Source organism: Triturus cristatus, chromosome 9 (assembly GCF_964204655.1).
Source record: "Triturus cristatus chromosome 9, aTriCri1.1, whole genome shotgun sequence".
NCBI classification, from domain to species: Eukaryota; Metazoa; Chordata; class Amphibia; order Caudata; family Salamandridae; genus Triturus; species Triturus cristatus.
Genome location: NC_140592.1, coordinates 330,026,417 through 330,053,124, shown reverse-complemented (window position 1 = coordinate 330,053,124; position 26,708 = coordinate 330,026,417). Strand labels below are relative to the sequence as shown.

The 26,708-nt window shown below is 44.9% G+C and overlaps 1 protein-coding gene across 5 annotated transcripts in view; it reads left to right on the top strand.

Moving 5' to 3' along the window:
• Positions 1-26,708, top strand: part of LOC146797866 (RNA-binding protein 6-like) — a 1,129,330-nt gene that overhangs the window by 282,261 nt on the left and 820,361 nt on the right. For all 5 annotated transcript variants that reach the window (XM_085625068.1, XM_085625070.1, XM_085625069.1 and 2 more), the window contains one exon: positions 10,482-10,551. In XM_085625068.1, coding sequence (XP_085481194.1) covers positions 10,482-10,551 — 70 coding nt within the window. The remainder of the gene's footprint in view (positions 1-10,481; positions 10,552-26,708) is intronic.

The following is a 26,708-nucleotide window of genomic DNA, read 5'->3' as shown; positions in this document are numbered from 1 at the left end:
CGCCGCCCCCACCCCCCCAGTCTCGGCTCTGGGTTTCCATCCATCGATTTTTTTTTTTGCTTGCCACGTTACTCCTGTTTGAACCCAGTCATATGCTAACCAGTCTTAACACTGCTCCCCGTGTGAACAGGCCAGCCCAAACTGAGAGGCCAGGTCCTCCCCATGCTGGAAACAAGCATCCTGGAACCGGTTTTTGGGTATCATCCCGTATCAGCCTGGCTAGCTTGAATCCAGTGGCATAGCGAGCACAGGACCCCGGTCTGGGCATACTCTTCCCTCTTAGGGCGACAAATGCAACAAGCATTGGCATAGCCAATAGGTCTCGCTTTTGGGACCTTATAAGTGTTTAGCCATGCAACAGTTGCATAACTAAATGCTTATAAGGTCCAAAAGCGAGACCTATTGGCTCTGCCAATGCTGTTTTTGCCATGTGTACCTGCAAATTGAGTAATGGCTGTCGAAAGAGTGTTTTCTTGTATCTGTTGTTTCCTCGGTAATTAAGTGACTAATAACATTATGCCAGTGGATTGAACATGTTGCATTTGGAAGCGCCTAGGATGGTTGTCTGCACGCAGTCTATTAGTCAGTGACCCATCAAGGAAGCGTTATGTGACTGAACACACGTAGGCTGCACACTCTTCAATTGTACAAATGTCTGTCCATGCTTGCCGATACCGGCTCATGGGGTCATTTCTGAATAGCAAAAATGAACCGATTTCGTTACATTCCTGACAACTGCTGTTCTTACTAGCAGTTGCCTTTACGTGCCCTTTGGACGCATCTTTTATGTTCTATGAGTCTAGCATCGGCAGACTACAGTACTCCGCAAAATTGTAATACGGACTCGATCCCTCGTTCAAAGTCTTCCCCGTAATTCACATCCTGAAACTATCCATGTTTATTTTATTTATGTGTGCATTTATTTATGCCGTTTTCAATAGTGGGAGCTTGGCCCAGTGGTGTTGGAGCGCTGTTTAAAAGAGGCCAACATCAAAAACCATCAAAAATGTAATGCAGTGAATAAATACATGAGACAAGGTATAGGCAAATGTGCAGGTGATATCTAGAGGAAGAATTAACAAGCATTGAAAGCGTGCGTCATCGCGATCGCTCTGAAAGCGAAAGTGATCGCGATGACCCACGAGTTTTCAAAGTGCTGCTGAAGGCTAGCGCGCGTGCACGGTCGCGTGAACGCAAGCGCTAGGCCAGCCAGCAGCACTTTGAAAGCTCACACACAAAATGTCTCTCCGAGGCTCAGCAAGCCCTAAAAAGAACAGATGACTAACGGAATGCTGAACAAATCAAACCTTCACTCCCGGCCATAGATCTAGGTTAAATCCATCCTTTTTTTGCCTCACCCTGCCATTCCAATTTGGACCCAGTCATATCCAAATCAGTCTTGACCCTTGCTCCTCATGGGAACAGTCCAGCCGGAACTGCCAGGCCAGGTTCTCCCGTTCGGAAACTAGCATCCTGGGGCGAGCTTGCCCAAATCATTTTCATGCGACCTGGCCTCAGGATCTCTTTTGGCTCAATCTTGGTTGGTTCATTCAACGCTGTTATTCATTTGATATACATTTAAACCTGATGGTGAAAAAAAACGAAACAATCTGAGGTAGTCTGTCCTGGCATGTTGTGGCTTTTGAAGGAGCTATCATAATCACCTCAAAATTACTTCTTTGTAGTGTTTTAACTCCAACACTAGATGGCAGGAGTGTGCAGATAATGTGAATATGGGGCAACTGCAAGCGACATGGTTAGTGGTAGCAATGTTTTCCTAATCCTTAAAGGGATTCTCCGTAATATTCATTAGCACTGAATTATCCTACCCAGGCATGCGATCCTCAAGGGCACACACACGTGTGTGTGTGTGTGTAGATGTATGTATGTATGTATTTCTATCAGCAGAAAAGGCCATTTTAAATTTCAAACGAGCACTATCGCACCCTTTATAGCGAGCTATATTCGCCAAATGTAGTCTATTTCCTTTGTGAAAAAGAACAAATTGTATTTTAGAGTCACTAAATGAAGTCAATTGACCAGGACAATCATTAAAAAAAAAAGAAAAACGTTAAAAATGACGAAGGGCCAACAGGGCAGACAGAGGCTGCAGAACATACTGGAAAACTGCCATATTTTGATGGAATCACTCTGCCCCATACTTGTCAACCACGTAAAGTTAACTGCAGTCCCACTTCAAATCATTAACTTCGTGAGCAGCTTGCCGGTTTGCAGATTGCCTGCCACCCTCTTTACTGCGGACTCAAGCCCCCAGGAGCCAGTGGGGTGCAACGAACAGCAGAGGCCACTCCCTCTATCTAGCGGGGCCTACATTTACCGCTCACGCCTCCCGCTTTGCGGGAGACGCTTCGTGAGCAGCTTGCCGGTTTGCAGATTGCCTGCCACCCTCTTTACTGCGAACTCAAGCCCCCAGGAGCCAGCGGGGCGCAACGAACAGCAGAGGCCACTCCCCCTAATCACGAGGAGTATTTCTAGACACAGGAATTCTGCCCTGCGGGACGCGCGCGGATTGCCCGCCCGGCTAACCCCGGGCAAAGGGCGGGCCGTCTGTGGCCAAAGGAGGCCGGGCTGGGCCACGTCCCTTTCCTTTGTCTACGGAGTCTGCCGACCTGTGACCATTCCATGGTATATTCTTGATCCCGTTTCCCGTGCTGCAACTCGGGTGACTTTAAATCAAGTTGCACTTACGATTCCCCCTGCATAAAGTATATTGTATTGGGTTAGATTTGACCAAAAGTGTTACCTGTGTGTAAATTTTGATTCTCTGCCATTGTAACCCTTTACATTATAGCGTATACAAAAGGGCGGGGTTCCTGACAGGGATAGCTAGCATTGTATATCCTGAATATGGTTAAATCTAAGAACTGAAAGAATATGCGTCTCTGGGAAAGACGTCCTCACATTAGCACTCAATAGCGGAAGAGCCGCTGTAAGAAAGTGATGCAAGCGATATTTCTTGATTTTATGCTTTTTAATTCATATTGAGTTCATATGATCATTTTCGTTGTACTTTGTGGTTCATACTGACGTTATAGTGGATTCAGACCACAATAGGATTATTGTGGTCTGAATCCACTATAACGTCAGTATGAACCACAAAGTACAACGAAAATGATCATATGAACTCAATATGAATTAAAAAGCATAAAATCAAGAAATATCGCTTGCATCACTTTCTTACAGCGGCTCTTCCGCTATTGAGTGCTAATGTGAGGACGTCTTTCCCAGAGACGCATATTCTTTCAGTTTGACCCACACCTCTTCGATTAGGAGGTGGTCTCACCAGCACCTAAACATTTACACGGAAACGACCTGATCAACCTTATTAACCGAGAGTGCAACCGCCCAACTCAACTTTTCATTTAAATGTAAGAACTCTCAGTCTAGGGTGGAGGGAGGGGTAAAGGGCACCCTTGATGCCTTTATTATAAGAGCTGAGTCGCTGCTAGCACATGAGATCCAGCTGACTGAGCAGAGATTATCACTGGATTCCCTAATAGCTAAGAAGTGGTCTTCCCTGGGCAATATAGCCTCTTGTCCCACGCCCTGCGGAGGGGCTTACTTGACTCAAGCCACTTTAGCTCTACAACCCAGCCTGACTCTAATGACGTATTAACGTTGGTTGACTCAAGCCCACAGGGCGATCCTGAGACAGCAGGTTCAACTGGGTTGTCTCCTACTAGTCAAAATGCAGCTAAGGGAATGCACAGCATTGTCGACACCCAGGTGGTCACTCAACATAGAATATCACAAGGGGTTGACTCGAGGGGTGGGCCTAGTGTTCAACTAGCAGAAATGGACGTAGGCCCCACACGGAGCCCTAGCAGAGAAGTAGTTACACGCTCCAAAAGATGTCTAATCTCGGCGGGGCTTTCAGATCCGGGTGGGTCGCATTCATCAACTCGTGCCAGTAAACCTAGTCGAAGAGGGCCGACAAAGCCCAACAAAGGAACTGGCAAGAACTATAGCATGTCCAACCTGTCATAGTGTAAGAGGGGTGGATGGGCTTTATGAAATCATCTCAGCGTTTGAGAAAAAAATGGAACATCTTTTTCTTCAACACTTGGGTCCAGTAATGACTAAAATCTCCAATCTGGAAGGGAAAATAAGTAGCCTGGCAGACCATGACAGGGGACAGCCATACGGGAATACTCCACAGGGGAGGGAGGATGGGTCTGCAGTGGCTGACGGCGGGAGAGAGGACGTAATTAACATTGATCCCGAGGCTAGAGAGCACAGAGAGATAACCCTGGAGCCAGAAAAGACCAGTAACAGGAATCTGCGCTCAAAGGCTTCGGGTAATTTGCGAACTCCGTCTGACCCTAGGGATAATCGCCTGGGACAGGAGGAGCCTAAGAAGGCTTTTAAGAACAGTAGTACTGACTGCGTCCAGAGCACCCCAGGTCTCCAGACACTGGATTTACCTCCGGAATCCTGCCCTTACTCGATAGTGCTATCAGGCGTGCCAGGATTAAGTAAAGACTGTGAAGAACCGACCAGCACATTGATAAATAAGGCCTCGCACTGGTTATATAACAACACATCAGTAAGGAGATTCCAGCACAGGAACATCCTTATGGCTATAGGAGGGTGGCTTGGATCGGGGGTAGTGGGAACATTTTTTGCAGGTGATTGTGTCATCGTAAATTTTAGGCACCCCGATTTAGTCAAAGACTTGCTCTACAACCGCCATGGGGAGGGTGTAAGTGGGTCTTGTATAAGGATGCTCCCCCTGTATTTCTTTTACAGGGATAGCGCCCCTGAGTTTGGGCAGAGTTTGCAGCGGCCATGGGTTATTAAGAAAGGTAGGGAGGACACCACTGGCTATGCACTAAATAGATTTGCCCCTCTCTCTAGCATCTCTGCCCTGGATGAACAAGACTGACTGATGAGAACAGGGAGTGGTGAGATCGAGAGAGAAAAGGATACCCATCGCAAATCGGGAGATATAAGCCCATTAGGGGTACATGATCAGGAATCAAAAGTTGGCACTTTAGCAGGGTACGAGAGGGATGTGGAAGACACATCTCTGAAAGCAACTTGCTCGGTGATATGCTTCCCTCCAAGGAAGATGAGTGGAGGGACTAGTGGCCTTGATCTAACCCCCAAGGAGTTGAGGATGACATCCTGGAATATCGCAGGACTTGCAGCGAAAATCCAAAATACAGACTGGTTAGATTCTATTAAAAAATACCATGTCATCTGTCTCCAGGAAACATTGGAGACGGACAACAGTGTGCCATTTCTGGAGGGATATAAAATGTTTTTCGTCCCTGCCCGTAAATCACCAATGGGCCGAGCTAAGGGTGGCTTAATAACGTATGTATCACTGACGCTGCAAGGGAGCTGGCAAGATTTGGGGTGGGACTCTGGCTGTCTCGAGGGTATAAGATACTCTAAGAAGGGCTTAAAGCTCATTTTAATAATTTTTTATAACGCGGGACAATCTTTGCCAAATTTGGCCGAGTTGGAGGAGAGATTGATGGGCCTACACGATACAGGGGATTTAAGCACCCAGTTGATTCTTATGGGGGGATTTTAACTGTCATCAGTGCCCTTATTTGAAATGGGAAGGAGGAATTTGGGATGCATGCCCCTCTACCAAGGGATGGCACACAGAGCACTCCAGAGAGGGCATGGCACTAAGCACAATTTTGGGCAAGTTTGCCTTAACCCACACGATGGATATGATCGATTGTGGGTCGGCTAACACAATAATTCCCTCCTTTAAGGGACGGGGAAGCAACTCAATCATGGATTATATCTTTGTATCAAACGTACTAAAAGGTAGGGTTAGCCATTTTAAGATAGTGCCCAGTTCCTTCAGTGACCATAACCCTTTGGTACTGTCTCTGAAGGACATCACTTTTACCACTGAAGTGGATAAAAGGACTACCGTGGGCCAATATAAGGCAAAGGATCAGGGCAGGAGAATCAAATGGAGTAACATTGATGGGATAGCACTCCATAGAGCGCTCCTTGCCAATACTGATAGCCAGACGTGGAGGTGCTTGGACCCCATTGTAGAGAGGACCGATTTGATCGTAGCGTTGGAGGGCACTGCCAAGCATTTAGATAGCCTCTTGAGGAGCAAAACAAATACGCAGGTCGATTTTTGCCCCAGATGGTTGATAAGGAATGCTCAAGGGCCCATAGGAACTTGAAGCAGGCACTCAAAATAGTCCCAAAGGATAGAGGAAAGATCGTTGCCTGTAGGACTCGGTATAAAAAGGCGCTCAAATTGTGGAAAATTTCCCTACAATACCAGGCTTGGGAGTCATTGAGAGAGGCTGCGGAGCGTCATGATATGAATAGCTTCTGGAGGGTAATAAATGACCCGTGTTTTCAACCTCCAAATAAACCACAAGTGGCGTCCCATATTTTGCCAGAAGCATGGGTGGCGCACTTTACAAGCTTTCACAACCGGGGTGAACCAGAGGAGCAGCCAACTTTAGTCACAGGACTCCCCGTCGGTGATTGGACGCTCATCATGGTAGCCGAAGTCAAACTAGGAATAGATGGCCTAGTAATGAGAGAGGCACCAGGGCCTGACTGGATTCCTCCCGATCTATTCAAAAGTCAAGTAGACCTCTGGGCCCCTATACTGACCAGGGTATTTAATACAGCTATTGAAGTAGGTATGCCCAGATCTTGGTCCACGGCTGTTATCGTGCCAATTTTTAAAAAGGGAAACAGAAATGATCCGCAATGCTATCGCCCAATATCCCTTATAGATGTTATGGCGAAAGTCTTGGGGAGAGTCATTTTAAACTGCTTAATGGTCTGGGCTGATGAAAAAAATATTATCACAGACGTCCAGTATGGGTTCCGAAATGGGCGCTCTACGACAGACCAATGCCTCAATCTCTATCACTTGTGGCAAAATACACTCAGGCTAGGGAAGGTACCGTGTATCTGGCATTCATGGACCTCTCAGCAGCATTCGACTGCGTTAACAGAAGAAAGCTGTGGGAAATTTTGGGAGCCATGGGTGTGGATCCAGGATTGATACACGGCTTACGAACGCTTCATCATAACACAACGGCACGGGTCAGATTCACTGATGATGGGGACCTTACGGAAGACTTCCGGTGCCGGGGTGGGGTGTGGCAAGGATGTATTCTCGAGCCCTTTCTGTTCACGCTTTACATAAATGGGTTAGATAAGGCGCCTGGAGCCTTGGAGGCAGACTGCCCCTGCATTGGGAGGAGAAGTATACCTGTCCTCCTATATGCAGACGATGCGGTCCTCTTGGCGCTTTCGGGAAGCAGTTTACAGGTTCTTATTAGTGGATTTGTCAGGTTTATGGCGGACTCAGATCTAGTGCCCAATCTTTCAAAATCATATATTATGGAAGTGGGTAAAACGCCATCTAAGAACTGCAGCTTTACAATAGGAGCACATAAACTTGAAAAAGTAATTTTTTTTTAATTATTTGGGGATTGTATTCGATAAAGATCTTAACTTCAAATCACTAGTAAGGCATAAATGTAGTCAACACCCTAGCGCGGTGGGGTCGATTATGAACTATGCGACTAGACTTGGCCGCTGGTCACCTAATGAAATAGTGCAACTATACAGCTTGGTATGTTGTGCTAAGACCCTGTATGGGAGCGAGGTGTGGGGCTTTATAGATGCAGATAAAATCCAACTGGAGGAAAACAAGTTCTTAAAAAGGCTTCTGCAAGTGCCTCAATGCACCCCCTCCTTCATTGTCCATGAGGAGCTGGGTATTACTTATCTCAGCGAGAAGGCTTGCCTTAAACCCATTATCTGCTGGATAAAAATTTGGACAAATCCAGAGGCAAGTCTAAGCAGACAAATTTTGGAGGATTGTATGAGAGGGGATAAGGGGTCCCAAATACCCTGGCTCAAATACGTAAGGGACGTCCTGAGCAGACTGGGTGACAATTTTTTTTTGGACAAACCTCTCACATTAGTTAGCAGAGACACGGGTGTTATAAAGGAAGATTTTATGCGGTATTCAGCAAGGGTCAGAGAGGACAGAGAAGGGCGGAAAATCACAGTTAGATCATATCAGCTTACAAAAGCATGTCTGGGCACTGAATTTTATCTTTCCAACATGTACAACAGACAGGACAGATTTTTAATGACCAGATTTAGATTAAATCTTCTGCATCACATCCTGTCAGTCCCAGCTGGTTTTGTACACGATGGAAGCTTAAAAGGGTGTTGCGGCTGCGATCTTTGATCTCCACAAGATACCCTCCATTTCGTCCTAACTTGCCCCTTTTATGCTCACCCAAGGTCTCTGTTCTTAAAAACCATCCTAAGACGCTCCAAAATTAGACAGGCTAAAGTGGCCCTTTTATTCCTCAAACTCTCCTCCGACCCTTTCACCCTATTTAGCACCGTACACTTTTTACGATTGGCAGTAAAATTAAGAAAGACCAGAGGGGAGGATTAATTGTGTTGGACTTACTGAAGGGTTCAAAGATTCTCATTTAGATTGGTCTAGCAATCTGTGCAGTGAGACACGTGCATTTCACATGGTCTCTCCTTCCATGCCTTGGGGGAAACCCTACACGGTCGAATGAGTTGAATATTGTATAGAATGGTCCCGTTTTTAACTGTTTATATTGCTGGGTTTTTATTATTATTGTATTTATGTGCAAGGTGTATATTGATTTGAATTTTTATTGGAAGTGGGACTGCTCATAATATGTATCTTTTATGGATATTTTTAATACCCGAATAAAGATTATTTGGAAATCATTAACTATCTGTGTTGGATGCTCCGGTCACAACTAGTGTCTCCTTCAAAGGTCATCTATCCATTTGAAGCATTGTGGTCTTCTTAACAAAGCGTGTCTGACAACACATCAGATTCCAACTCTACTACTAACAGTGACTTCCAGCGTTTTCCTGTTACCTCACACTAGGCTTATTAAGCATTTACAGGTGGACAATTGCTGCCAGTATTTGACATTTGGGAAGCTTGATTCTCTCTTTCAGGCTGTGATTTCGGAGTTTGCCTGGTAATGCTCATCGTAGAAGCTATGCATGGATGTACTCTTCCATCAAGATATCTTGTCACAGAATTGTGACAGATGCCTTTCATGTAGAATAGAGCATCACACCAATCAACTTTTATTGCAGGTGACATGGATCACATCAAACTTCTGAAATTGAAAGCAGTCCACCTCTTGCTTTAAAGTAATTTCAACCTGTTTCCGAATCCATCTCCCTACTTTTACAGACCGTCAACACAACAACATTCTACTGTTCAAACAGTCAAAGTGGGACACACTCCAGGCCTCAATTTCTGGAAGCTCAATTGTTTTTAAATGGGTTCATAGCAAGAAACATATAGATCACTGCTGTCTGCCGCCCATTTGTGCAATATGTAGAGGCATATGCATTCATAAGGTACATACCATGAAATATTGCATGATGAAGTATGGCAGGACTTCATTGCGATTTTGGTTTTCCTCATTTAGGCTTATTCGCAGATGCAGTAAACAAGAAACACCCAGACTTGACTTCCAGGTACTGTCAACCAGATACAAATGGGAATGCCTCTTGAGAGACTCACCAGAAATGTTTATATATGTGTTTGTCTGATTCTAGCAGCAATTTTCAGGCTGCCCTTTCGCAAATCCAGGATGATCATCATAGCTCTTAGACTGGTCACTTCAGTGGTGGTTCATCTGTGACCTACATCTGTCAGAGAGACCATAGAGGAAGCTGTCCTACAGTTTAGAATGTCTACACATGTTCAGTGTCAGATCCTTCATCCTAGTCTTCCATCATTGAACTTAGTGGAGTGGCTCCTGCACTCTCACAGTTTGGGCTTTTGCATCGGCCCCAAGACTTTGGACAATATATATGATGCTAAGCTCACGTCAATCAGAACTTTGTACGCTTTTAAGGGGAAAAGCGGCTTCTGGGTATTGAGAACAACGTTGCTCGCACTAGATGTTAGGAATAGCAAAACTCCCCTACTGGGTGTGTTTCTGAAATATTATCCAGGATCCTATCTTCTTCATTAAACGAACTGACCTATTACTGACAGGGCATGATGCAACATAGAGGGAGTGTGATTCCTTAAAGTTGCTCCATCAATTTTTCAAACTGTCTACTATAGAGGTTGCAGAACTAAGATTATAGGGAGGTAACTTGGTTGGGGCGGTGAACATAGACCAAAGTATTTGAATAAGGGATCTATAGTAGTTGTTGTTCTCTTTAAACTTTAAACATTAAAAAAAGACCAAACCGCTTAATATCTTTCAATTCCTAGCCAGAAAATTCTGGCGACTATTCTGATGGACAGTTGGCTACAGTAGTATGTATGCTGCAGAGCAATACCTGAGGCAATTCATTTTGGCTTTGAGCACTTAATTATATTTACTATTCTTAGTATTTAAAGTGAATTTGTCTTTTTGTCTGGTGGCCTTTTTATTGCCAAGCACAATATTTGTTCATTTTCCATTCTATAGATTCTTGACTCATTCCGAACTTCTGATGGTAAACCTATAGAGGATTTGCAGTTAAGCGATTACAACCCAGGTGAGTCCCCTGCCTCTTCTTTCAAAGCTTTTGGCATTTGTTAATTTAACCAGAAGCATTTTTCTACCTGCTACCTATGTTTACTTGCTGCATTATGTTTCTAAGGATATGAGCAGTCTTTATTATAGCAGAAGCAAACATGCCCTGATAATAAAGGGATGCTGTGGCCAAATGTTTTTAATAAGAGGACACCTGTTATATTAGACCACAAGCAAATCTTAAGGTAGATAATTGAAGTGCATGGCAAAGTTCTAATTCCTTGCACCAGCACTTTTAGATCTTCTTATGGAGTTTCAGTTGTGATTGGGATAAGATCCTCTCACTTTGGAAATCAAAGTGCACTTACCCAAGCAAGAAATACTAATTAGAAGCTCGCTCTAAATATTGTCAAAGTATTTAGGCTTTAGAAATTAGTAAAGTAATTGTGGGGCTTTGTTTACGAATTCCTCCTAAACTTGAAAATAATTCTTACATTTTCATCAAACACTTGACAACTTACTATTTGGGAGGAATGCGTAAAATAGAACCACAAATGGTACTTTCCCATACTTCCAATTCATGCAAGCCAGTGCATTGTATAACCTCTTCCCAGTTTTTTGCAAGAATCAAAGGAAATTGGGTAAGCCAGCATTCAAGTCTGAGGTAGGGGCTTAATGGTGAGGTGCCTTCTACAGAATCAAATGGCTTGTATGCAAACTCTTGAGTTTTGTGGTACTCTGGCCTATCACACAAGAGGTGAGGAGATTCTGGGATCTTACAGGTATACAGTGTAAGTATTGAAACAAGCTGAAGTTGGAGACCATCGTGCCTCCGAATGCATGCAGGTCACACTGATTTTCCACCTGAGTTTATTTGTGAGAGAGGAAATATTTTAAGTGAGACTGATGATGTAGGCCCCAAGACTCTCTCTAAGTGCCTGTAAATTTGAAAAGTCCCTTTTAGGTTGTCCCTAGTTCTGTGGTAGTATAATGTTATGTTCAAAAACGGGTTGTGGAATGATGGAGAGGGGACTACATTTGCTATTAAGTATTTGCCAGTTAAATGTGGGAATGTTATAAAATGTCTTGAGGAGAAAATAGATTTTTTTTTTTTTTTTACATATAACTAAGACTAGTTCTCCACTCGGCAACCAAATTAGCTCTTGCTTGGGCAAATTGTATTTTACTATGGCAGGTTGTGATGCAGTTACATTTGGGTGATGAATATGTATTTGTTTATCTTTGATCTCGAAGTCTTGTGCTTGAGCCTGCAAGAGTGTGATGGGGGTAATTTGATCCAAATAGTCTGGCTATAAATCTTTTTAATGTCCAGCCCTCTAAGTGGAGGATGTAGCTTGCAATCTGCTAGTTGTATCTGGAATTGAGAGATGTTGACTCAAGAGTACCTGTACTCAGCGTTATGTTGAAATGCAGTAGATTTTGGCCCTGAAATATACAATGGCAAGAAAACAGTCCCCCAAGTATTGCATTTGTTTGGTACTTGACAACATGTACATCTTTATTTTTTAACATTTCATTTTTTTTGCATTAAGTCCTAAAAGCACTGCTATTTCAGGCAAACAGGATAGTTTGCCTAAAACTTGAGCTTCCAAGCTGTCTAAATTTACTTAGAGCAAAAATTGAAAACTAGGTACATATTAAGTTTGGCAAATAGCTGTTGTGCGCTTAATAGTTTTAAAGTCAGGAATAAGATAGTCTGTCTACTTTATATTTTTTTTCTTTCCTCATGTGCACTGTTAATTGTGATCAGTCCATTGCCCATCCCAAAACTGTGTCCCAGGCAACTGGAAGAACCTTTAATCTGAATTTTAAATACACGATTTTTATATACTGATGAATCCTTATTATACATACAAGATGATACCAGTGCTCTAATCTGTCTTATCCTCCCACCCCCATTTAATATGATCTTTCGTTGGTTATTGTTTATTGTGCAGAAAATTAAAGCCATTACAGGTATTTAAAACATACAGAATATGGGACATCTTGAATCATAGATAAAGAAGCACACAGTTTAGAAAATGTCATAATAAACTAAAAAGGTCATATTGATATTAACCCTGGGAAGTGAACTCTGCTCTGTTCGTGGAGTTTTCTGCACTCCGCGGAGCAAGCGGAGTTCCCAAAAACTCCGCTCCCCTGAGTTTTTTTTCCTTGCTCGCCCTCGTCAACGTCAAGTTGGCAAGCGTGGAAATTCCAACTCCCGGAGAGATTTTTTCCTCGCTTGTGCTCGCCAATGTCTAATTGGCAAGAGAGGAAAATCAGTTTCCTGGCGAGATTCATCAACGCTGGTGGTTGGATTTCTAAATGCAAGTGATCGTGGCAGGTCGCAACCACTCGATTTGAGAAACTTTCTGTTCACGTTGAAAAAGCTGCTGCTCAAGTAGAAAATCTGCAAGAGCAGCAGAAAGGAAGCTGTGCCCTCTTGCGCTGTGCGTGGTGCCGTTCGCAATGATTTTACAGCATGGGACAAACACCCGGCACATTCACCGTGACTGGCATGACCCTAACGCACCTAGTCTACCAACTAAGCATTCACCACCTCGCTCATGCACACCATCTTCCATGCCTCTATCAGAAGTGACCATAGGGTTCCTGACGTAAAGTTTTTGACCACACAGTCCATATGAAACCAAATGATACAAATGACCAACTCTTCAACCAACTGATGACAGCTGAGGAGAATATGGCGGGGGACTTAGCGTATAGTGGCTAAGGGCAAGATCATCTCTAACACCAACATTCATTGTGTGCTTGGCGCCAAGGACACAACCTCTAGAGGCAACAACACCAGCATCCTCCTCAGACCCCACACTTCATTGCACATGTTGGAGTTCAATACAGAGATCCAGCAGAATCTCTTCAACTTCCCATTTTAGGGAATCATCTCTTTGCCCCTCTCCCCAAGCCGCCATAGCCCCCCCCTCTGGTTGACAAGAGGGCAGAAAGAAATTAAGGAAATGGAAACGTCTATGGCTGTCCTGCAAACTCCAGCTGTAATAGGCTGCTTTCACAAGCAACAGGACCCAACCCCACTTCACCAGACCAACCTCCGTCTTACCAGAGACAGCAGCTGATCTTCCACCTGCAGACAGGCAGAGGTTACACCTGAGGTACTTACCGGGCTAACAATGGAGGCAAGGGCATAGGTGAATCCAGTAAAGGAGCTTACACCTCTAAGCAGTGACTTTCCATCACCTCCCCCACACCATATAACCTGTAACCTTTCTGGGGGAGAGATTTCTTCTATCACTGGAAGCAAACTGTATTAGACTAGTTTGTTTTAGCAGTGATTTACCATTTCTAGTGCCTACAACTTCTCATTACTGCTCCCAGACTCCTTCTCCACCGGCAGGTTCTCAGCAGAGAGAATCTTCCTTGAGTAAGAGGTGTATGTGTTTCTCCAGAAAAGCAAAATAGGGATAGTGCCTCTACAACATCAGAAAAAAGGTGTCTACTCATCCCCATAAATGATCGCTCCATCAGGCCTATCTTAGACCAGAGGGCTCAACAAATATATCCGTTTGTAACATTTTCATATAATTACCCCACAGGATGTCATCCCTCTGCTCTAATAACATGATGATATGATAGCGCTTGACCTCAAGGACACCTTCTGTCACATACCTCTTCACCCAGTTCACTTCAGATACCTTAGTTTTGTGGTAAGTGGACACCAGTACCAATTTAAAGTAATTCCATTTTGGGGTCACTACAGCTCCAAGGGTGTTCACTCACATTTCTTCTACCTTGATGAATGGCTGTTGAAGAGCGGCTGCAGTCAGCAATGCCTAGCCAACACGCAGTCAATGATTTCTGTGCTGCATAGTTTGGAATTAACTGTAAAAGCCACCAAGACCCATTTCCAACTTAATCAGATTCAGACTTATCTGGGTCCCCAGTTAAACACAGTTATGGGGAAAGTCTATACCAATCAATCATACTTTGGCATTCCCTCTGTTGCTGCCACTTTTTCAGCCCAGTCATCAACTCGTTCTGATAGAGACTTTTAACCATAGATTCCTCACCTTTTAAATACTCTCCAGATGCCAGACTGGATCCTGAAAATCGTAACCAGTACCTCTGCGCTGACAGTTGGCGCCACGCAGCTTCCTACCTACAGTGTTCCGCTCTGAAAGTGAGAAGCATGGCTCTAAATAGGCTCCATTCATAAACACTGACATTGGTTGCTTTCTCAACTGTCTGCGAACACAGAATCCTCACTTTAGGTTTGTAGTGACCAGTGTGCAGATCTCTACTTCTGACTTTTTAAAATGAAAAGAATCCAGTTCCCAGAAAAGGGAGAATGAGAGAAATCGGTGAGAAATCTGCGTTTAGTGTCTACCAGAAAGAGCATTATCAAAATTAAGAAACTTTTTCTTCTGTTAGAGACTTCTAACCGCAAATTCCTCACATTTTGTATAAATATCAAAAGCAGTGTCTCCCAGGTGGTGGGTCAGTGAATTGACTCAACCTAAAAAACGTTCTGCAGAATCGAGTAGGCAAAGTGCCCACCTCAACTGACATGGTTGTCCAGACAATAGTGCTTTGTGACTGTTTGGAGGGTTGCCCACTTCACCGCCTGGTAAAGGATATGTGCCCCCACATGCCACCTCATAGGTAGCAACCTTCGCTTTGGTTGAGTTAGCCCATAGGCTCTCTGGGTACTGGTTTTTGGCCAGTGCTTAGCAGATCTTAATCCAGAGCACAGTCCTGTGAAATTTGTTCCTGTTCTGCACAGCCATACTGTTTCTTGCTCCAACAAATCATTCACCTTGTGTTCTATGGTATATAGAAACTTAGGCCCCATTTCCGTTCTAATCTATGGAGTCTCACACTTCCCCCAGAACCAATCCTACATTTCTTACCAAGGTGGTATCCTACTTCGACCCTAACCAAGCCATAGAGCTGGCAGTCTTTTTCTGCATACACTCTGTATCTGAAAGAGCTCTATACACCCTAGACGTAAAGAACACATGTGTTACATTGACAGGACCAAGCTTTTTTGGAAGTCTGACCAGCTTTTCTTTGCGAAGCTTCACACAGGCCATCCCATCTCTAATGCTGGTGTTGCAAAATCAGATAATCATGTGCATCCAAACCTGCTACCACAAAGCTAAGAGACTCCAACTGCTCTGCCCAGGGCACACTTCACCCATAAGAAAGGAGGAACCATGGCTTTCTTAAGCAACATCATGCTAGCTGACATCTGCAAAGTGGCCACCCACACACGTTCACCAAACACTGTAGTGTGGGCATCCTGTCCCACAGACAGGCTATGATTGGTCGGACAGTGTTATGGACAGGCATTTGCATCAGCAACAGGCTAGCCATAACTTGAGCATGGTCCTGTTTTAGATTCTATGCAGAGCATGTGTATCTATAACCATACATACTACGAACTGAAAATTTTCATCTAAGCATTAGTTCGAAGCTTATATGTGCCTACCCTTCTCCCCGTAAGCATATAATGATAGCAGGTCTCTTCTGTGGTTATCTTGTTTACACTGCACAATACATATAGTGCACCATGCTACTCTTACTCAATACTTAATGCACATTCTTGTACACGGAGTTAAAAGCAATCTAACATGGAGTCTGTCCATGAGCATCCTCCACTAAGGGAGACAGCACATTTTGTGTCTCAAGATTTCTTTGAAGAAAACAACTAACAAATGTCCGGGCCCAAAATTAGGTTGCAGTATGCAGAGCTTGTTAATCTACAGCATTGCGTGCTATTAGACGCTTATAGGGTAAGTAACTTTTTCATGACCCTTTTTTTATTTTTTATTGTAACCTCAATTTGACTCCCATTTAGGCCTAGCTTCGAATAAATGGAAAATGTCTCAGTTGGTTAAGAAAATAAAAAGATTTAGTGGTAAATGTTCTTTCCTTCCAAAGTGCTCCCAATACTGAGCTCCGTAGTGGAATGATGCACTACCTGCCCTATACATTGTGAAATATTAGGGCTAATTGCTCTCCCTCCAAGTTGCGAGCTCAGCATGAAAATGGTTTGTACTTGGTGCATCTGGATTTGAAAGGTTTTCTGTTCTGCGATCTTCCAAAAGCTGAGTCAGGGAAGCGTGAATTAAAGTTTCATAAAAGGAGACCTAACTGATTTCCATATGTGATAGAACAAAAGGAGACGCTAATATCCTTCGATTTAACGTAAGAGGAATTATTGAAGCATCCAACTAAAGACAGTGACAGCTACTTACTCATCAGCTTTCTTGTATTTGTTGCCTCTAAATTCTAAGCAGCTTAGTAGATGTTACTGACATTCCTTAGTGGCTTCAATGCGGTAGGCCACCTGTCCAAAGAAGCAGAATGTCACTGTGTAGCTATGGTAGGCTTTAGGACAACCACTTGCTGATTATTCTAATGATGGATGAGCACCCAGTTCTGCTACAACACGGTTCGTTCAAAGTCTGCCCTGCTTTTTGCCAAAAAGTTTGTAAAATTGTCCTCTATGCATTAGGATGTTTCAGAATGTTATAATGTGATGTGAACTGACAAGATCAAATAAAAGCAGGAAGAATAACCTTCACAAGATCTTTTACGGTTAACACTGTTTTAGCAGTATGCCAGCTAGATTTGAGACCATAACCGAATTGAGAGGGGCCTACTTCAACTATGTGGTGCATAATATGTAACTTACATAAGGGAGAAATTTGTTCTAAAGGATACTTCTTCCTGCAGATTCCTCACCATATGCCGTAGCCCTCCAGTGTCACTAGGCGGCTCCATACAGCTTCTGCCATGACTTTGCCTGACATTGGGATATTAAAGGTGCTCTAGCTTTCTATCAGTTCATATTTTTCCATGCCTCATTTAGAAGCTGGCTGGGCCACAGGGATATGCCAATTTGGTATTTCCTTCAGGTATGTTTTACGATGGGGAGCAAACGCTGAAGTGGTCTTCCTACAAAACCGCACCATAAGGAAGTAGTCTTTCTGGAAATTAGGAGTCTTGGGGCTTTTCCACATTGCCAGTCTTTTCCTCCTCTTTGGAGCCGTTTCCCACATAGAAATTGTATTTATATTTTTCAAACTCCATCACTTATGCTTGTGCTTGCTCCTGCCTTGAGAGTGCCACACTTTGCTGTGTCGCCAATGGCTTAGGCTTCTGTGCCACTTCCAACAATGCCAGTCTAAGGTGCTGACCCGAGTACTCTGCACCACCTAAAACGCCAACACCAGTGTCGTCCTTTGAGCGACATTTAATTCCGTCTCCAAAACCACCTAATTGATATAACATCTGACTGACGAAAGAAAATTGTTCCCAAGAGATTTTCCAGTGTGAACAAATATTCTCCAGTATTGGGGTGTCTTTCATTGAATCACATGCTTGAATATTCCCCGTCGTCGAAGTGGGAGTCCCACGGTACATAAAAAAAGCAATAAGCCTCATGCCTCATCTGTCTGTCTGTCTGTCTGTCTGTCTGTCTGTCTGTCTGTCTGTCTGTCTGTCTGTCTGTCTGTCTGTCTGTCTGTCTGTCTGTCTGTCTGTCTGTCTGTCTGTCACATACAAAGTCAAAAGTACCATAGGATAACATTAACACATAGGAATGCATTGAAAAAGAAATCACTTTACTGACATATCCATGTCGTTTTTATAGTCCAAACTCCACCCAATCAGGCGCAAACACCCTCTAGAACCTTCTCCTCAGAAGCTCAGGCCCTCAGATTTTCTACCGCACGTCGTGTGAAGGGAGTCTCCCTGAGCTCTGCTCAGTTTTTCTCTGGTTTTGGATATCTTCAGCTTTTCCTGATGTTTTCAAGTAAGAAGTCTCTTTTCCGTCCTTGCGCTTCTTGTGGGAAGTTGAGGTTCTTTTCAGAGGACCCTCACGAGAAGTGTATATACTGCCTCTATCCAGACCATGAGGTAGGAAACTGCAAAGTTTGCAGGACTTTTTCTCAGAAGACTCTAAAGGATAGAGAGGGCCGCCTCCTTCGGTGGCTACAGAAGTTGAAAGTCACAGATAATCCTCTTTCTGACGCCGGAAGTGTGGCTTCTGGACGCACTGGAGCCTCCTCTAAGCGTAGCAGCGTGCATGACTTGCCCTCCCCCTTTCTTAAAAAGGGGAAGCTTCACCTTCTGGAGGTTGCTAAAGTGCCACCATACTCTGCTGCTACGCCCACGCCCCCGAGATCTCACTCTCAGGCGTCTGTGGCTCTCCCAGCGCATGTTTCCTCTCATAAACGTGCCAGACTGTCGACGGGCTCGTCGATGGTCACTCCGTCGACGAAATCTGCTGCCTATAGTACTTTGTCGACGACGGTGGCTACGTCTTCCAGCAGGTTCCATATGCAGTCGACGGCGGCTTCGTCGACGCTATCTTCGCCGACGTTGGTTTGTGTCTCCTTAAAATCTTTCTCGTCGACTATTCCTATATCTTCGCCGACGGCGAAGAAACCTGTGGCTGTCCCGTCGACATCTCAATCTTTATCGACGACGATCAAGAAGAGATCCTCCTCGTCGACGGTGACTAAGGCTTTGTCGACGGCGGCTTTGTCGACGGCGGCTTTGGCGACGGCGTTGGCTGGTTCGTCAACGGCAGGTCTCTCGTCCACGCCAAATTTTGCATCTCTTCCATTGGTGCCTGTTTCTACGCCAACGCCTGCTTCTGTCTGATTCATTCCTGCAGCGTCGTCACGCTGTTTTGGATACCATTACAGTGCCGCCAGCCACTCAACCACCGCCACAACTATTTCCCTCTGGCAATGAGGATGATTCTGCCTCGGATGATGAAATACATAACACATTCCGGGCTGCTCGCAGTCCATCGGAACTTTTCATAAAGTGTCAAGATTACGACGATGAGGACCAGGAGGACCTTTATTATCAGGAGGAAGAGGAGGAACCTCCTGTGCAGATTCCGATGGCACAGTTGCCATTATCCCTCATCTCTAATCTCCAATTTATGCTGGAGGATTACAACCGCCGTTTCCCACCTTCTTCCCACGGCTCTCCACGAGAAGCGCCTCCGAACACTCCAGCTCCTCCTCTGCCGGCGGCGGAACCAACACCATCCGTCCCTTTACTAGTACCTCCTACAGAGGGTGACGCTGACGTCCTTCCGGTTAGAGAAGACGGTGAACTCCTGGGTGATGATGATACTATGGCTGATTGGGACGATTACTAGATAAATTCGCCGTCTCTGCCTCCGGGGTCACCAGTGAATTCTCCTCCTGTTGCTATCACAGGTTTCCATCAATTGATGGGCGGCACAGCGTTTTCATCTCCCAATGGTAGTGAGAGAGGAGGATTGCTTTTTATATGATTTTAAAACTCAGCCGCAGACGCAAGTTCGGGCTGTCCCCATAGTTGATTTCATCTGGAACGAGGGTATGAAATTGATGAAAACACCAAATTCAATTCCTGCAGTTCTCCCGCGGTTAGAGAAGAAATATAAGGCTCCAGACTCTTCTCCTGCTTGCCTGGTATCCCAGCCAAAGCCGGATTCAGTGATAACCCAGGCGGCACAACGTCGCTCAAGGAATCAGTCTTCTCCGCTTACCTCTCCACCTGACCGTGGTGGGCGTCGCTTGGATGCCATTGGAAAATGTTTTTCAACCATGGCCTTTACAACTGTCAGAGCAGCGAATTCCCTAGCCATCTTGGGTCGCTACGACCGCCAAATGTGGTCCGACATGGCTGCTTTCATAAACCTCATCCCCGAGCCCTCTAGAGCGGACGCTCTAAAGATTCTTCAGGAGGGAGAAAGAGCATCTTCGGAGATCATCGATTGCTCTGTGGATATTGCCTCAGCTGTTCTAAGGAGGCAGGGTTGGCTTCGCTCTACTTTTCGCCAGGAAGTCTAGGCGAAAATCCTTGACATGCCCTTTGATGGGGAGTCGCTGTTTGGCCAGCACGTGGATGAGGCGCTCCAAACAATAAAAAAGGACACGGAAACAGCTAGTTCCCATGGCACGCTGCAGTTTAAAAGACAGCCTTTTCAGGGTGCTCGCGGACACAGCACCAACTCCTCCTTTTGTGGCGGATCAACACAATGCCGCCCATACAATCAAGGAAATCAGCGTTTTCCCTCCCAGATTCCACAGTCTTATCGACAACAGACTAACAGGTCCTACAGGGGAAAGGAAAGTCTAACTATCGGGGAACCTCTTCCACCCCCCACGGGCCTCCTCCCGCTCATCTCAAGGAGGTTTTCCAACGAATCGAACTAATGCTCAAAAAAGGGGCCATAGAAGTGGTTCCAAAGACTCGGAGGGGGCTGGGTTTCTATTCCCGTTTTTTCCTTGTGCTAAAGAAGTCTGGAGAGTGGCGCTCTATCCTCGACCTGAGGGCTCTGAACAAGTTTCTAAAGGATCAGACTTTCCGCATGCTTACAGTGGGGGAAATTCTTCGGCTCCTCTCTCAAGACGACTTCATGTCGACAATCGATCTTCAGGATGCTTATTTCCATGTGCCGATTCTACCACGCCACAGAAAATACCTGCGCTTCCGTGTAGGCCAGAGACACTTTCAATTCAGAGTCCTGCCCTTTGGGCTCCGACCTGCCCCCCGGGTCATTACGAAGGTCCTCGCCCCGGTGGTGGCCTATCTACGATTGCGAGGCATTCAAATCTTCCCATATTTGGACGATTGTCTAATCAAGTCTGTCTTACCATCAGGCATCCTTAGACACTCAGTTTTGTCGGACCCTGTTCCAATCTCTGGGACTGTCAGTCAACACACAAAAATATCAGTTCACGCCAGCTCTTCACAGAACTTTCCTAGGCGATACTCTCAATACCTCCATGGCCATGGCTTTTGTTTCCGACGACCGGCAGAAGCGGATCCTGCAGCTCACATCAGATCAAAACGGTCCGTTTCAGTCCGCATCTTGAAGTCCTTTCTGGGGATGGCGTCCTCCTGCATTTCTTTGATCCCACATTGCAGACTGAAGGGTCGTCCAATTCAAGAAGAACTGGACAAGCAGTGACGTCAGGTGTCAGGTTCATTCAGCGACCGGATCTTTGTCACCGCTTGCATGGAACAAGCTCTGCGCTGGTGGACGCAACATCGCAGCCGGCACTTCCTTCTTGGCAAGGGCTCCAGAGCTCGTCCTTACCACAGATGCCTCCCTGGAAGGGTGGGGCGGTCACCTTCAAGGATTGTCCATCAAAGGCAAGTGGAATCTGTACCAACGTTCTTGGCACATCAACAGGCTAGAACTGATGGCGATCTTCCTTGCACTCAAATCGTTCCGACTTCTGCTTCAAGGGGAATCAGTGCTCATTCAAACAGACAACACCACGAGCATGCACTATCTAAACAAGCAGGGAGGTACCAAATCTCCGCTACTTTCCCAGATAGCTCAGAAGATCTGGGATTGGGCCATAGTCCATCAGATCATGCTAACAGCAGTCCACTTACCAGGCATTTCCAACATTCTAGCGGATTCTCTCAGCAGGTCCGCGTCATCGACCCACGAGTGGGAGTTGCATCAGCCGACTCTGGACTTAGTCTTCCGCCTCTGGGGTCACCCGGGCTTGGATCTCTTTGCAACTCCACAGAACAGCAAATGCCAGTCTTACCCAAGTTGGCTTCCCCACAGCGGGTCGTGCGGGAATGCCCTTTCGATGGACTGGTGCAAAATATTTGCCTCCGCTTTTCCGCCAATCCCGCTGGTACCTCGAGTGTTGTGGAAAATGCGGAAACAACCATGCCACATTGTCCTGATTGCTCCTCGGTGGCCTCGGCAGGCATGGTTCTTGGAGTTACTGCTCCTCTCACAATGCAAGCCCATCCTTCTTCGCCCCCGGCCGGACCTTCTCACGATGAACAACGGTCGGATCTGCCATCCGAACCCCAGTTAGCTCAAATTGTCGGCCTGGAACCTGAGCACCTTGAATTTGCTCACTTAAATATTTCGCCTGCCTGCAGAGAACTTCCTGCCAGGGCGCGGGCGCCTTCCACGGTGAAGACCTACAAACTTAAGTGGACATGCTTCTGCCATTGGTGTTCGTCTGCTAACATCCACCCAGTGCACGCCTCTCCAGCACAACTTCTGCCATTCTTTTTGCAGTTGGCACAGTCAGGACTTTCTCATTCCACTCTAAAAGTCTTTTTGGCAGCAATTTCTCGTTTTCGCCAGGATGGCTCTTCCTCTCTCTATTAGTCTAGAGTGATTCAACAGTTCTTTAAGGGATTGTTCCGGATGTTTCCACCCATTCGGCCTCCCCCGCCCACATGGCGTCTTAACATCGTATTGGCGCAACTTATGAAGGCGCCCTTTGAGCCAATCCACTCAGCAGATTTTAAATTCTTGTCCTGGAAGGTTGCCCTCCTGCTTGCTCTGACTTCCTCACGTCGAGTGAGTGACATTCACGCCTTCACAATCCAGCCTCCTTTCCTCCAATTTAAATCGGACTGTGTTATCCTTCGAACTAACCCAGCTTTCATGCCGAAGGTGCCGTCCGACTTTCATCTTAATGAGCCTGTGATTTTAAAAACCGTTTTTCCTCATCCGCAATCTCCAGCGGAACAGAGTCTGCATTCTTTGGACTTAAAGAGATGCCTCAAATTTTATATTAGCAGAACGGCACCCTTTTTCCAAGCTGACCAACTGTTCGTTGCCTATGGACGAACCTGTAAGGGACATTCTGTTACCAAGCCAACAATTGCACGTTGGATTTCTTCAGCGATATCATTCTGCCATCAGAAGGCTGGCAGGCCTCTTCCGGAGTGAGGGAGCATTCTACAAGGGCGATATCCTCCTCTACTGCCCTATTCGCTGGTGTGCCGGTTCATCAAATCTGCCGGGCAGTTACGTGGTCCAGCAGGCACACTTTCACGAGGCACTACTGCCTGGAGGCGATCAACGAAGCCGATACAGCAGTGGGCCAAGCAGTTCTTCGTAATCTTTTCAAATAAGGTGAGCCTCTGTTACTTCCCTCCTCCTTGGGTTGTTATCAGTTCTGTGATTTTGTGATGCTATGTCATTGTATTTCATGCAACTTCTATACTGCCTCTTCAGGCTGCAGAGTACTGCTCACTATTCTATTCAAGCATGTGAATCTATGAAAGACACCCCAATACTGGAGAAGAACAAATGTTACTTACCTGTAACCTGTGGTTCTCCAGTATTGGTGTCTTTCATAGATGCACATGCGACCCACCCTTCCTGCCCTCAGAGGCTCTCTTCTCCTCATAGACTCTTTTGTCACTCTTGTGCTACGAAAATCTGAGGGCCTGAGCTTCTGAGGAGAAGGTTCTAGAGGGTGTTTGCGCCTGATTGGCTGGAGTTTGGACTATAAAAACGACATGGATATGTCAGTAAAGTGATTTCTTTTTCAATGCATGCCTATGTGTCAATGTTATCCTATGGTACTTTTGACTTTGTATGTTATTTTAAAATATGTTTTATTTATATATATAGATAGATAGATAGATAGATATAGATATAGATATAGATATAGATATATAGATATAGATATATAGATATATATATATATATATTTAGGACCGAGTTCCCATAGGAAATCTGAAAACTCTATTTTGAATAATTTTGGCGCCGGTTGACGAATCCTCGCAAAATTTTCAAAAATAATGGGGCGCTCCGCTCAGCTCCTACCCTGAAAGTCTCGGGGTGATTCGTCAAGCGGGGGCTGAGAAGAAAGGGGGGTCCAAAAACGCGTTTTCCCTATGCATTTTCCCATAGGACCTTTAGTCGAAGGTACAGCCCGAACGGCTGAACAGAATTACTTGAAATTTGGCAAAGAGGTAAGTCCTCAGGTCAGGCATGTGCCTTTTGCATATATGGTGTCAATCTGTTCAGTAGTTCCTGAGAAAATTGCAGTTAAAAGTACATAAATATATATATAAGCGCGCACCGTGCGCCCACCATAACGTGCGAGAGCGTAATTCTGATTGGTGGTTACATGTCAGTCAACATTCGAATCGGTCGAAATCAGGAAGTGTCGGCCGCCATTTTGTGTATGACAGTGATAAAGAAAGGTGGAGAACGTGAAAAGGGGGTAGGGTAGCCTTTGTCAGGGGGTCCCTGAAGGACCCCGAAGGGTGAAAAAATATTTTTTTTTTTTTTCAAAAATTCGCGGGGTGCGCGCACGGTGAAAAACCCCAAAAAAATATTAATATTTTAAACGAGCCATTCCATATTACAGGATACAGTCAATCTATAACTATATACATAGGTAGTTTATTGTAAAATAAATATATAAAAAATATAATACATACATAACTTAGCATTTAAAAAACCTTACAAATTCACTTAAAAAACCATAGGTTTCCCACACGTTATAGTTAGGAATTAGCATTTAAAAAACCTTGTAAATTCACTTAAAAAAAACATAGGTTTCACACGTTATAGTTAGCTGGACATTTCACTCGTAAAAAACTATTGAAATTCCCCCGTTATAGTTAGTTCAGATAACTATAATATATATATATCTTATTGCTTTTTTTTATGTACCGTGGGACTCCAGCTTCGGGGAATATTCAAGCATTTGAATCTATGAAAGACACCAATACTGGAGAACAACAGTTTACAGGTAAGTAACATTTGTTCTTTTCGATCATGTACCACTGCTCTTATCATGCCCTATGAGGACAATGGTCTTACAGAAGATCAGGGCTTAGAGGCTGACCATTCCCTCCACTCTTACAATGCATATTCTGGCCCGTTTCCAAACTTAAAAAATGCAAGTGGCATTATATCATCCTTTGTCCCTCTCGGCCTCCTGCAGAGAAAATCTTTGTTCACTAAGATGGTATCAAAAGCAACGGAGTGAGCTTTGGAATTGACTGAGTACTAGGGAGACAACATGCCATACCTGTAATGCTGCAGCCCTTTTCTGCAGTCTCCTTTCCTCTTCAGTCCACATGCAAATTGCACTACCTCACAGACCCGCACCATTTGAACCAAATTTACTGTCATCGCATACTTTTCCCAGGAGAATCTAGTAGGCTGGGCTCTGTCCTGTGAAATGCCTGTAGCTCCTTGGCCTTTGCACTGACCATGGTGGATGCCTTCACAATCAGTATGTCCCTACTCTATGGTGTTGAAAAACATTACTCCTCATTTTGCTTGACCTCGTGAAACAGCCCTTTATGTGGAGAGTAATTATTTGGACACTTGTAAACAAATCCTGAAGTGCATTCTGGATTGCACGGATAAGGTAGCTCAATCCGTGGCAAAGAGTCACCCTTTGTCACCATGCTTGGATATGTTACACTGGCTTTCTAGTTGATGTCTATGTGACACCAGGGATATCATCTTTGGTGATTAGTGGATATTTGGGGAAAGTGCTTGAAAAACAGCCAAGCCACATCATGCTGTCTGAGCTAGTCTCCCAGGCGAAGCAATTCTACCAGAAGTATGACACTTTTGGGATTACTCCAGGGAATAAACATTATCAGCTTTAATCTTTGCAGCCAGCACAAGCACCACAACAAAGTTGTTGTTCTTTCTGAGGCGGGGGTGTATATGATGGACACCATCACCAGCAAAAATAGCACCTCCTCTGCCCATCATCTTGTACTGGCTGTACTGCCTCAAAACAACTTAAAGTTAATATTCTCTATCTTGCACCACCAGCTTTCAGTGATGGTGTGGAGAGGTATGATCTCCACCACTTAGGAGACAATTGTGATGCATCGCTGGGGCTGGTCGGTGTCCTCAGAAGATAGGGCCACAGGATTAATTTTACTTCTTCTACTTGTTGCTCCTCCAGGATGGAGGCTTAGGACCCTTTCTGGGTCTTCAAAATTTGAATCTGTTAATTTGACTGGGCAATGTCAAAATACTGTGCTTGAGCCAGGTTCGGTTGACCTTCAACAAGGGGGATTTTCAGGTGTCCATTAACCACCAGGATGCCTACTTTCGTCTGCCAATCCTACCTGCTTCCACATAGTCCTGTAAGTTTGTTGTGTTGTCTTAGCAAAATCTGTTTGGGGTTCTGCCATTAAAATGACTGACACAGTTTTTCACTAAGGCGTTTTTACGTGGTGGCAACTTAAGTGCAGCAATCAGGAGTCCATGCATTTTACTTCTTGGATGGCTGGCTAATGCTGTTGATATCTCCTGTACTGCTCACAGTCCACCATGAATCTTCTCCACAATCTGTGCTTCATTAGCTCTCATCTCGTCCCCCCTCAAAGGCTGATATTTATAGGAGCAGTTTTGTACCT